Consider the following 14257-nt stretch of genomic DNA (forward strand, 5'->3'; position numbering starts at 1 on the left):
CGACAAAGTTTAAATCCCGTCTGGCTAGCGCGCTTCCCATAATGTTTACGTGTCAGGTCAGTAGGCGGAGAGTAGGCAGTCCTTTGTGGCTGTCTGAATACATTTGACCACATTTTCGGCAGATTTAAAGACACCCCTTCCTTTAGGGTTACCTTTAGGGTTAAAGAACACCCCCTTACCTCTTCTATCGTTGTTTCGTAATTTTATTTTGGTTGTACTTGAATTTGTGGGTGTTGTGCTCTATAAATTGTGACCTGAGGAAACTTCAGCATACCTGAAGAGACAATCAGGATGCCTTTTGTCTTCTTTGAATTGTAAATTTGCTGAATGATTCATTCTGATTGTGCTTGGCATTTATCACTGTGGGAAATTTCTTCAACCGGCCACTTTGCTTGAATTAGCTATTGGCCCTTTTAGAGCTTCACTTGGTTCTAAAGAGTAATTTTCATCATGTTAAGAGCTCTCCTGCTGTCTCTGAAGAGCAGAGATCAAACGAGAAATGGGAAAAATATGAGGCTTGAGATAAAAGCTCCTAATTCCTAGGGCTGGGAGAAAAAATCGATTCACCTAGCCATCGCGATTTTCTTTTTTTACAATTCCAAAATAGATTTTTTTTATTCCAGAATCGATATTAATTCAAATTCAATTGTTTTATTTTTGTCCTTGCTTGTAGATGAGGTTGACAGAAGTAAGCCACTTACGTTCCAACAGAGGAGGAAATGTGTTGTTAGTGACGTAATGTCCCAAGTGGACGCGTGGAAGAGACGTGAGACTGAATGCACTGAAAAGCCCTCGCGCTACTCATTTGCTGAGAGAGATAAGACAATAGAGCTGCATGATTAATCTTTAAAAGACTGATCTCGATTCAAACACCCACACGATCTTTCAATTCGTCTATGTATGAAACTTTGACAAAATCATATCGCAACATTCAAAGCTGTGTTGGCGCTGCCGCTGACCCGGAGAGAGTTGTCATGAAACAGCTTCATAAACAGTCTTTTCAACCTCATAGTATCATTATTTCTGTGATACAATAGTTCAAATTATCATAGAAGTACTTGGATGAAAGTTTAAAGTTCAAATATGAACACTGATGTCTACGATTGCGATCAAAATCAGCTTTTGATAGAAACTTGGTGCTAAAATACGCATTTATCGGTTACATTGTTTCGCCACTAAGTGGTGACAAGTGACTATTAAAAAATGTATTTGTTATTGAATCATTTATTCAAGAGAATGTAGTACTGTATGATGCTTTTGAAATAAAAGTCAGAAAGATGTGATGATTTGTTTTTGTAAATAAACATGACTCATCTTATACATAATGTACAGTCCGTATAAGTGTATGATTTAACTTTTCACGATGGTCTAGCGTTAAAAAAAATGCAATATATTGCAATATCGAATCACAATACTTGTAGAATCGCAATTCTTAAAAAAAATCGCAATAAATATCGCATCGGCACCCAAGTATCGTGATAGTGTCTAATCGGGAGATAGGTGTATCGTCTCAGCCCTACTAATTCCTCGACATCTCATGATCTCTCTGTAGCCCAGCTGTGTGGAGACGGTTGGAGTAATGTTGGGGAGGCCTGTCTTCAGATCAATTCCAGCAAGGAGAGCTATGACAATGCTCAGCACTACTGCAAGAACCTGGAGGGAAACATCGCCTCCCTTACCACAGCCAAGCAGGTGGACTTTGTGCTGGACGAACTGCAGAAGTACCAGCTGAAGGGAAAGGTTTGTGTCCGCTCATATGTACACTACCATTTAGAAGTTTGGACCTACATTCTCGTTCCCTATCAATATTTTCCACATTCTAGAATGGTAGTAAAGTCATCAAAACTATGAAATAATACAAATAAAAGTATGAGAATTACGTAGTGACCAAAAAATGGTAAGCAAATCAATGCTCTTCAAAGGAGCCAGCCTTTTCCTAGATTGCAGCTCTCCACACGTTGGTCATCATTCTCTCAACCAACTTCCACCTGGAATGCTTTTAAAACAGTATTTTAGGAGTTCAACTGTATGCTGACCACTTGTTGGATTTCTTTCACTATGTGATCCAACTCACCCATTTGTTGTATTAAAATGGTAGTTTTGTAAAGAAAATTATAATAAAGCCCTACTCGGATGGTAAATATTTCTCATGTGGACGTCTGTAAAAAAAATAATTTGCATTGCACTTCATTGATAAAACTTTAGGATGGCGATTGATTCACGGTGAAGGAACGAGTTTTGTGATCCTATGAATCCGGGAACACGCTGCTCACATGGTTATTCACATGATTGTCTGCTGTAAATAAAATGTCTCATGCTTGGAATAATAAGGGAAATAATATCCTATTTATTTGATTAAAAAAATAATCTGTTTAAAAATAGGAAGATAGACACACTATAGTTGAAATGGTGTTCTGTCTTGAATTTTTTCTCAAAATGATGTCATTTTGAAAATGTGGAAATTAACGGAAATAAGTTAATGCAGCCTCTTATTTACACCTCTTATTTACATGAAGTAAACAAAGTTCCTTGGCTTATATATATATATATATATATATATATATATATTTTTTTTTTTAAATGGTATTTCATATCTATTGCTGCATGGTTGCATAATGGTCCATTTCATATCTTTACATGCTTTCTTCTCTTTCTCCTTTTTGTTCTTAACAGCTTCCACTCGCTGAGGTGGAGCGGTGATGAAATATTGTTCTTGTAAATACTTTCCAACATTTCAATAATTAAAGTGTACATCTTTAAAAAACATGAAAATTGCAGCAAAGCGCAACAGTTATCTTATGGTGCTCAGCAGTGCTCAAATTTTTTTGAATTGATCTCTTCTTGTAAACTCAGTGATGTGGATTCGGACGACAGTTAAATTATCACACGACCTTGGAGTTTGTCAAAAAACAGTAGGTAATTCGACCAGGGTTTTTTACGCGGGTGGTGGGAGAAAAACACTGACATTCTGGATTTTGATGGCAATAAAATCACCAACAAGCCCCTGTAAATTTTGAAAATACCTTACGACCCCATGAGAAACAGTTACTGTCCGAATATGGCTATAGACACAATCCAAGTCTTTCATCATTTAATCTTTAAACATTTTTTTAAGATCATGAAAAACATAAATTTAGTCAAGTGTGTCCAAAATTTTTACTGGCTTTTTCACTATACCGTTCAAAAGTTTGGATCAGTTTTTGTAAAAAAAGTCTCAAACTCACCAAGGCAAAGAAATACAGTAAAACTGTAATATTGTGAAACATTATTATAATTTAACATGTTGATTTTGTGCTTAAGAAGCAACAATTGTGCTGTTTAATTGTTCAGAAGAACAGCATTTATTTGAAATAGAAATGTTTTTTTAACATTATAAAATCTTTAATTTTGATCAATTTGAGGCAGCATTGCTTAAAGTATTAATTAAAAACAAAACAAAAAATCTAACTGACCTCAAACTTTTGAATGGTAGTGTATACTCGCATTCTATTAACATAATTATTGATGCATCCTCTCTTCAAAATTAATTTAGTCCCTAATTTTGTTAACTTTATCTGTGACTTTGTCCTGCAGAAACTGTCACCATGGGTTGGCCTGAGGAAGATCAACGTGTCATACTGGGGCTGGGAGGACATGTCTTCATTCACTAACACCTCTCTGCAGTGGCTGCCCGGTGAGCCCAATGACTCAGGCTTCTGTGCTTACCTGGAAAGAGCTCAGGTGTCTGGCCTCAGGGCCAATCCCTGCACAGCCAACACAGACGGCCTCATCTGTGAGAAACCAGTCGGTGAGTACCGATTCCGTTCTCCTATTCCCTTTATTTTTTAGCGAGGGCTTGGAAATGTGCCCATATACATAAGCATTCCCTGTTCAGTAACCTCATACATATTTCCTCTTCTGCAGTGAGCCCGAATCAGAACGCCCGCCCTTGTAAGATGCCCTGCTCACTGCGCACCACCTGTGAGAACTGCACCAGCCAGGCCATGGAGTGCATGTGGTGTGGAAGCACCAAACGCTGTGTGGACTCCAATGCCTACGTCATCTCCTTTCCCTACGGCCAGTGTCTGGAGTGGCAGACTGGAGACTGTTTGTGTGAGTGTCCTTTTTGAGTGTACATTTAGTGGCCATCACTTCTTAAAAAAAGCCCCAGAGAGCATCAATGGTCTTTTTTTTTCAGTTTTCAGCACTGACTTTCAGGGGAAAAGGAACTGAACGCATTAAAATGTGTTAAATGTACTAGTAATAATAGTACTGCACTATTATTGGTAGCACAATGTATTAGCCAAGATATATACAAAATGAACCTACAAGTGGTAGTAAAAGAAATCATTTTTATTCCATTTCCATTTCAAATAAATGCTGTTCTTTTGAACTTTCTATTCATCAGAGGAAGGAAATTAAAACTGTTTTTACAAAATATTAAACAGCACAACTGTTTTCAACATTCATAATAATAAGAAATATTTCTTGAGCACCAAATCAGCATATTAAAAATTATTTCCAAAGGATCACATGACACTGAAGACTGGAGTAATGATGCTGAAAATTCAGCTTTGCTACCACAGAAATGAATTACATTTTAAAAGATTTATTAAAATAAATAATTATTCTGTTATTATTATTACTATAACAATTATTATATCTGTTTTTTGCTCAAATAAATGCAGCCTTGCTGGGTGCAATAGACTTCTTTGACAAACATAAAAAAAAAAAAAACTTTTAAAGTTTTGATAGTGCATATTTTTAAATAATGAATTGTTAATCGTTTAATAATGAATCATTAATTTTCTTTTTAGGAATATTTTGGGCTTTGAACTGATGGTGGGGAATCTTGTATGATGGAATGAAACTGAATTAGAGGAGCTGTTTTCTCATGAAGCCCTTAGCCTTGTTTCTTGGAAGGGTTTCAGTGTATTCTCTTCCCAGTGATGAGAAAGATGCTCTGTGGAGCCTTTCAGAGAAAGATACAACCAATCAGTGCCTGTCAGCAGCCTTGATTGTGTGGGTTCTTCATCTCTATCAGATCTGTTGTTTCATCCCATTAGCTGAACTGCTTGGCCTCTGATCCGCCTGTAATGTGCAATTAGTGTTTCAATTTGTCTGCCTAAGCATTCGCTCTTCCCTCTTGGCTGTTCAAGAATGGATTCTTATGGCATGTGTCGGCACGCCAAGTGATAGAAACTTTAAGAAAACCTGATGGTGAACGACATTAGGTGGAAATGTTCTGCAGGGAATATTAAAGTGATGGTTCACCCAAAAATGAAAATTCTGTCATTAATTACTCGCCCTCATCTCGTTCCAAACCAGTAAAACTTTCGTTCATCTTTGGAACACAAATGAAGATATTTTTAATGAAGTCTGAGAGCTTTCTGTCCCTCTATTGACAGTCTACGCAACTACCACTTTCAAGCCCCAGAAAGGTAGCCACTTTCAAGCCACTTTTATTTAGTTCACAGCTCTGTATATCCTGTGTTATGCCAAGTTATGTTTGTCCTTCAGACTTGAGGCTTTAAGTGCTCATAATGTCTTATTTCACCCTGGCTATCAGATGGTGAGGTAAGGTACAGTCTCCTGAATGCAGTGTGTTTTTATGACAGGCTTAGACTTACTGATAGAACTCCCATTATGCTCGGTCTGATGGAAAATGAATTAAAAGCTCTCTCCGCCAGAAAGAGGTGGTACTAGTCTGCAAATCTGTCTGGCTGAGGAAACCTTTTTGTCACCAAAATGTATCGCTCCGTCCAAGTGATGGTTACTTAACGTTTCAAATGCTCCACCATAAGCCCTGGCCTGTGTCAGTGCCATTTTAAAGATCTATTTCTGCTTCTTCTCTCTCTCTCTCTGTTTTTCTTTTTTCGTTTTCTCTTCAGAGTGCTTTGTCTCTGTCGGTGCATGCCTGGATGAGTTTGACTCATACTTGTGAAGGTGTACATTTTTGCGCGACAGTGATTTGCACCGGGATGTGGGGAGCTTGTGTGTGTCGACCCTATATTGTATCAGTCTGATATATTCGCTCTTAAATCTGGCGGCTGCTGCCACTGTTCTGTTGGGCTGAAGGGCATTTGTTTATAGTTGGTTTGTACCATGTCCTTGTCGCCCTGCCGGAGATAATATATTTGACTGTTTGTCCCACATCTCTCTTGTTTCTCTGTATCTCTCCGCAATTGCCAGCAACACTTCAAATGTAATGATTTGTGACAGTTACACTTCAAATAAATTTTTTCCAAAGATGATTTCTGTCATTTTAGCTAGTGTTGGTTTTTCTAATCAGTATGGTTTTCGTAAGTTATGTGATGCTACAAAGACGGGTTGTAACGAAAAAGAAGGGCTGGAGTTAGATACCGTGGCTCCACCTCGCACTCATTACTGCACAGACTCAGGCTCCAAATGACATCATCGCCGCATTTCTGGGACAATTTGGCTTGATTTTTCAACAGTGGAAGGAAGTAGAGACACGTCATCCATCTTTATTTACAGGCTATAAGGATTATGAAGACAATTTATTTTTCTTTGTAGCAATATTCACCAATGAATTACACAAAATAAGTCCAGGAAGTATCTAAATGGTCTCAATTTTGATGTGACTTTAAAACCAGTCATATCTGCTAGCTGAACTGCCATCTCTCTTCTTTTTTTTTTTCATTTGCGGGATGCCAATCAAATTACGTTTATGAACGTGACCCTTTATTTAAATCGGCAGGGATGCATTTTTATTCCCAGAGACGTCTCATCTGTTCTCAACGCCTAACCCGCCTAGACATATCCTCACCCCTAAACAAAAGGATTTTTATTGCATGCCGAATTAAATCATATGTTGCTGTTGAGGATCTGTCAGCTCCTGCAGTTGAAAATCCATGAATTCCTGCCAGCGATAATGACTAACATTGTGCTTTTTCATTGTTATTGCTGCCATCATGTTGACCCTGAGCACACTTTGTGTGTAATGCTTGTTGTTGTGTGGTCTGAGATCCTAAGATTGTGATTTGGCTGCCAGGGTGGTGGTGGATCAAACCGAAAGAGGCTGACGCATATGGCTCTGATGAACTTTCTGGTGGTATTTGAGAGCATATTACTCAGTCAGTGGAATGATATGCCCCATGGGAGCTTAAAGAAAGTTTAATTTTAAGCATGTCTTTGCTGTTTATTTCTCAGAATCTACTGGCTTTATTCTCTTTGGCCTCTCATCTCACTCTATTCTCTGTCTTTCCAGCTCAGAACTGCTCTGGTTTGCGTACATGCGGTCTGTGTTTGGAGCAGCCTGACTGCGGCTGGTGCGGAGACCCTAGTAACACCGGCCGAGGGCAGTGCATGGAGGGTTCGTATCGCGGACCCATGAAGAGCCCATCCAAACAAATCCAAGACATGGTCCTGGAGACGGGGCTCTGTCCGAAAGAGCGTGGCTTTGAGTGGGCCTTCATCCAGTGCCCTGGTGAGAGCCACAAACATTCAAACAATCACACGCAGACTTGACCTTTATTAAAGAGCAAATGTTCCACAAGGGGTTTTCAAACTGCGGCCCAGGGACCCCCAGAAGGCACAAAGGGGGTGCTAAGTGATCTTTGAAAAACGTGACAAGTTTTTTTTTTTTTTTTTTTAAGGCCTGTTAACATGTACATTTTAATAAATTCATGAAATATGTTTAGCTTGACAGTAAATAAGTGATAAATGTACTGTTTTATTCTGTTTTCTAAAGACTGACCAGAAATTGTGAGATCAAGGTGACAGTCCTAGTTTTTTTTAAACTAACAAATATACATATTGTTTTGTGGTATACAAAACCATTCAACAGTCTGTAAGAATTTTGAAAGAAATGAATACTTTTATTCAGCGAGGAATCATTAAATTGAAAGTGACAGTAAAAACATTTTTACAGATAAACTTAAACTTATTTGAAATAGCTTGCTATTCATCACTGAACACTGAAATAAATCATCACAGTTTCCACAAAAATAAAGTAGCACAACCGATTTTAACATTGATAAAGAAATGTGACTTGAGCACCAAATTTAATTACTGTTTTTGCTCTTTGAAAAAACATTAAAAATCTTATCAACTTAAATCTTATCTTATTTATTTAAAAAAAAATATTTGAATTGCTTTACATTGACAATATAAAAACACCTTTTTTTTGTCTTTACACTATTTTTACACAGTATAAATGTTTTTTTTTAGAAATGAAAATGTATTGCTGCCTTCATAGTTTAGGAAAGGGGTCCTTCATTCCTATTTTGGGGTCCTTGGCATAAAGAGTTTGAATGCTCTGGATTTTTTTATTCTATAGTTCATATAACACACTGAGAGTCATCTCTGACATCAGTGCTACAAAAAGTACTACAATATCCAAATGCTTGAGTTTTTCCTGAACAACCAACTTTTATCTTCCAGCATGCCAGTGTAATGGTCACAGTACATGTGTGAACAGCAGCGTGTGCGAGCAGTGCCGTAACCTCACCACCGGCCTTCACTGTGAAACGTGCTTGCCAGGTTACCACGGAGACCCAACCAATGGCGGAAAGTGCCAAGGTGAGAATATTTGCACCTTCTACTGACGGCATTTTGATATTCCATTTGGCCTAGTAATAGAGAAAAGAACTCACTGTGAAATGAGTTTTGAGGTCATAGAGGTGGTTGCATTCACAATGTTTTTTCCTCTTTTGCCCTGGAGATGTCAGTTTACAGCATTGCCCACTGATCCTACGTGAAACAGGATATGCTGGCATAGACCATTATGCTCTCAGATATGAGCAAACACCCCCACCAGGAGTTTAACACTAAGAACTAGTGGTCACGAAACATTCTAAAAAAAAAAATCTAAAATTGTGGTCTTTAGAGACACTTTAGGGCCATAAACTATCTTTTAATGTTTTATTTACAGCATGCTTGTATGAAAGTGGATTTGTGTTCCTCAATGTTTTTGTGAAATTTTGCCCAAGGCCTCCTTTACTTTAATACTTGATGGCACGTCAGTTCGAAAAACTGCACCCTGCAAACCCTAGACACTATCATATTTCCCATATTCTTGAGAAATATGATATTTATATTCCTTCTTAAAAGCTGAGCAACTTACAAAAGGCATTCTTACACACATCAGCGTAAACCTTTGAAATACGAGCTACAGGATGCTGGGGATTAGAGGCGGCATAGAATTGGTCCTATACGGGCTGTCATGTATGTTTAGTTTGGAAGGCAAAAGCCTGTCAGAGCCCAATAATCTAGAGCGATGTTAGCGCAGCGTGTAGAGCATGTGTAGAATTAAAGCTTATTTTAGAAATAATTATGGTCTACTGCTCAAAAAATGCGGAAATGGATTTCATTACAGATGTGGCACAGTACAGATGTGGCTGACACACTTAAAGTCAGTGTTTTTTTTGGTCAGTGGCAAGAATCTTCTGAACACAGATGAAGCTTGTTTGTGGTGTTTCTTAACTCTTACTACTAAACTTACTCCCCAATCCAAAAGGACCACTTGCAATATTGCCAGTATATTGTTCTGCTGCTAGGCCTGCTCAGCATGTTGCACGTTCAACAGTTTAGTGTCAGTAAGAGTTTTTTGGTAACACTTTACAATAAGGTCTTAAAATGAATGTATTAACTAACATGAACTAGCAATGAGCTATAAATTTGTTAAAGTATTTATTAATATTTGTTATTGTTACTTAGTATGGCTGTGACGGCATCTCGAGCCATGCTTATAACTCTTTTAATATGTTTCTAAATTGATGTTTTAGTTTCCGCTTGGCCTGGATTATGTAATAGTCTTATTTTCCTGTGCACATACAGTAGAATGAAAAGAATTTCCATTCTTTTTGTTTGTTGACCTCTGTGATTTTAGGTTCATAATTTATTATTTTGATATCCATCATTGATGTAGCCTGGGGTTTAACCTAATGTTCTCATTTCATGTAATGCAGCCAAACTCACTTCTCTAAGAACAAAATGTGAGCTGATCCCACTGGGTTTTTCAACGTTTTTGACCAAGTTTAGATCCAGTCGATTTAGTCATTTGTGTTTTAATTTATTTGATGTATTTATTATTATGTGGTGTCACAGAAGTATCCCTAGAATTGCTCTATTGTAGCATTAAATAATGCATTCGATAAAAAGAGGTTGTTCCGTATTGAGATCAAGCTATTTCCTTAAATTATGTTCTCACACACTGTTTCTCTTTCTTTCTTTCCTCCTTCTGTTAATCTCCCTCTGTATATTTCTCATCTTACCATTTTTGTCTGGTTCCTTCTCACTTTTTCTCTTCTAGCCTGTAAATGTAATGGCCATGCCAACGTGTGCCAGGTGCTGACGGGGAAATGCTTTTGTACCACCAAGGGTATCAAAGGCGACCAGTGCCAGCTGTAAGTACATCATCTTCATACGCCTCTAAATGAGGGCATATCAAGACTTTTATTTTAAAACAAATGATTTAATAAATACTAATATTATGATTATTGTAATTATAATGTAAATATTTGAGGCAACGAAGTCCCCTTCATTCCATTTAGCTTGACTGTGTCCTCACAATTTGGGCTTATCTGCAGACGCAGCACATTTTGTCTGCTTGTGTGCGCACACTTTAATAGCACTAATGGAGGTGGAAGTGAGGTGTGGGAGTGTGTTGGCATCAGTTTGTGACTATTAGAGAGTCCGTTCATCAAACTCAAGTGCTTCACTCACTGCATTGTTGTATGTACATGCAACAATTCTAAAGAGTGGGTTGACCAGTCATGCTTATTTAGGAGACGTGGGTGAGACCTGAATTACCCACTCAGATGCTTCAGTTATTGAAAGAGAAGCAGCTTGAAATCCGCGCTGCTGTGTTGCATTCAGGGCTACAGAGCGGAGGGTGTTAGTGCCTTTGTTTTGTTCTTTGGAGCAGATGCTTTGTTCTAGGCTGACGTGTAACTCTGGGATATGAAGAGGTACATGGAAGCTCATGGAAGGTGTCACTTGATGTTTTAACAGGGTTTTATCGCAGGAAACAGGAAACTGTGACTTTATGCCTGCAGGTCTCTTTTCACATTGTATTATTTGCCACCACAGCACAATTTCATCATAAACTAAACGACAGCTGTACACCTTAGTAAGGTAATCACTCAGGAGGAGAAGGCACCATGGAAAGCATTGTTCATTATATTTTTGTTTGCCCCTTTTCTTTACTGGTTCCATTGTTAACCGTAACTGAATGATGTTCTCTTCTGTTAATTTTTCTTGCACAGTGCATAAAGCATTCCTACAGCAGATGAAGCATCTGCACAGCACATGCAACATCATAATTAAATCTACTACACAATATGCCCAGTATAGTCCGATGAACCGGTTCTTTTTAGTAAATCATAGTGTAACCTATGAAATCCAGATCCAGTAAAAGTGACTCTTATGAGTTGGTTCTTTTTAGTGAATCAAAAACACAGTGTGACCAACAGAGTCCGATTGTCAAACAAGAGACTCGGTTTTCTTATTAGTAAATCAAAAGCAAAGAAAGTGACCAGAGTAGTCTGATTCTTTAATCTATTATTAGCTCTTTTTTAGTGAATCAAATACACACAGCGGTGTTGCTTGAACAAATGAAGTAAACACTGATGTTAAATGGACTCTGTATCAAAAGCTGTTGTGAGAAAACATCTTTTAACTTGACGTTTGCTGTGTCTGGTGTCTATAGTGGTGGTTGTGGGCTCGAAGGGTTCTATCTCTCACACGCACTTTTGTTTTCAGCGTGTCTGTGCATACCGGTAGATGCTTGTTTTTAATTGTGTGTAGCCCAATCAGGCCAAGCCAGGTCCATTGATGATGTATTCAAGCGTGTCTTCATCACAAGGACAAATGAGTACACAGACAGCATTTTAGACGGCCGTTACCGCTTCCTGTTTATTCCTCTCCTTCTCACTCTGTTCTCTCACCTTCATTACTCAGAGCGGACAGATGCCATTACCCATCCTACATAATGAGGTCCATAATGAAGCACCGAGACCATTTTTGTCATGCACAAACACTATCACGCTCAGAATGGTTGATTAAAGACCAGGGGTCGTATTCACAAAACATCTTAAGGCTAAAAGTAGCTTCTAACTCGCTGATTTTGGAGAAACTCTTGGAGAAATGGCTGTGTCAGTCCTAATTTTAGGACTCTTTTAGGACATTTTTGCTGTAAGAGTATTTCACAAAGCATTTTAGCGCTAAAGCCAGCTCCTAAATCTGTGAAAAGTTAGGGGTTGTCAAGAGGACTCCTTAAGTCACTAAGACCAAATCACAAACAATCCTAAAATGGCCGCATCAGACACTGCCTAAAGACACTGTACACTATTGAAGCAATAGGCGATAGAGCATTGGAGCCTTCTCCCCTAATAAATGCAATAACTATTTTGATTTATAGATTTTAATTTGCAATGACATACAGTAACAGAAAGGTTCATTTATGTACAGGCAATATGCATTGAACGATGGAGAATAAAACATTGCAGTCAAGTTGAAAATAATTAATCGTCTCCGCTGATAGCCTTGTGAGCAGACTTCTCTCGATTCCTTAGTAAAAGTTGGTCTCAGCAGCTTTGTGAATAGGTTTTAAGAGGAAAATCTTACCTAAGAACTTTTACTGGTATTTAGGAGAACTCTTACTGGCAAGATAAAATGTTTTGTGAATACGGCCCCTGATGTGCCTCAGTGATCGCTCGCTGTCATTGTGAAAGAGCAGTTCAAAGTTTCCTTTCGCAGTCTTGAGTGGGACTTCAGAGCGACGAGAATGCGTCACTTTGCTTCTCGATCAGAGGACAGCTCGACAAGAGATATTTGAAAAGATACACATGATTAAAGAAAGAAAATTGATACAATTTGAAGCAAAAGCATACTTGATTACTGTAGAGTCCATCATCATCATGATAGAGTGTCATGGAGTGATAGTGTTGTGTATGTTGTGGCACTCCAGGGGCGACCCAAATGGGGATCAAATTATGGCACTACAGAGAGAGAGTGCATTAAAGCATGCACAGCATGTAGGTGTGCTCTCACTGGAGATTAAATTAAGATACTGAGAGTAAGAGTGCATTATATTTCATTGCCCTTACGGAGTACATTGTGTGTATGCGGGCATGAGCGTTGGAAACCTCTTCTGATTTGCAGTGTATGGGTGAGAGAGAATAGTCATTTCTGAAATGTCATCCAGATTAAAGGCTAGGGGACTGATATGCAGAGGTTTTAAAATGCCTGTGGTGCAGTTTGTCCTGTGTCCTCTGTACCGTGGTAAAAGTATACTCTACCTTGTCCTCTCGTATTTATTACCAACTCTCGGAAAAAATATGAATGCTTCAGCTGTGTGGGATAAAGTTGGATCCCCGCAAGCTAAGTGCAAAGATATTTACAGTATGAGATGGAGGTCAGTGTATATTTGACTGTGAGATTAGTGTATTTAATGAGGTGGAGCCTATATGTGTAATGCTTAAAACAGTAGAGCAGGTCAATTTACTTATTTAATTCATTTCAGTCAAACGTGTAATTATTTGGATTACCATAGCCTTGGTCACACAGACTATGAATTAGACTGTTTCAGGCTCAATATCAATGTTCAGAAATGAATAAGCGCAATTCGTAGGGTATGCTGAGAAGTGCAAAACAAACCACAATTCCGAAAATAAAAAAACAAATTTATAAACGCAATGGAAAGACTGAAAACACAATAACAGTTCCGAAAACAAAATAACAAATCACAAAACACAGCGACAAGTCAGACAAAACAGAAAAGGAAAGGTATATGTGGCGAATGGAATACTGACCGCTGATTGGACGAGACATCTGTCAATCAAGACATGCAGAAAGTACAGCAGACTGCAGCAGAAGAAAGTCGATTTGCGCGTGCATGTGTAAATATTAGAGCTGTCTATTTAACCGGCTAATTTAGTGCTATTATGGAGAAGAAAAAAAACCGTTTCGTATTAAAATCTTCCTACCACTATCTGGTTTGGTCAGACAAAATTATAAAAAAAACCTCAAAGTGGGAGAGTGGCATGTAGCAAGAACAGCAGATTTAGCTTTTCACGCGAACAAGTTCGAGTCTCCCTCTAGTGACAAATTGTAATTCACGATATTAACAACTTGTTTATTGATCTGTATAAAATTAATATCACATGTGGAAAAAACTGCACTCTTGCTTGTGTGCTTAACTATAGGCTACCATATTATATATAAGACAAAAGCTCATGCAGGGGCATTGCCCCTATATCTGGAATTTTAGGGGCATTTGTGCAAAGTGAGTGACATACTCGATAATGTCAGC

General features: G+C 38.3%; 1 protein-coding gene across 1 annotated transcript in view; it reads left to right on the forward strand.

Moving 5' to 3' along the window:
- Positions 1-14257, forward strand: part of atrnl1b (attractin-like 1b) — a 93685-nt gene that overhangs the window by 21732 nt on the left and 57696 nt on the right. Inside the window, exons 15-20 of the mRNA XM_084134498.1 lie at positions 1553-1740; positions 3574-3787; positions 3904-4092; positions 7211-7429; positions 8386-8523; positions 10256-10349. Coding sequence (XP_083990624.1) covers positions 1553-1740; positions 3574-3787; positions 3904-4092; positions 7211-7429; positions 8386-8523; positions 10256-10349 — 1042 coding nt within the window. The remainder of the gene's footprint in view (positions 1-1552; positions 1741-3573; positions 3788-3903; positions 4093-7210; positions 7430-8385; positions 8524-10255; positions 10350-14257) is intronic.

This window comes from Abramis brama (assembly GCF_963993115.1).
Source record: "Abramis brama genome assembly, chromosome: 14".
In the NCBI taxonomy this organism is placed as follows: domain Eukaryota; kingdom Metazoa; phylum Chordata; class Actinopteri; order Cypriniformes; family Leuciscidae; genus Abramis; species Abramis brama.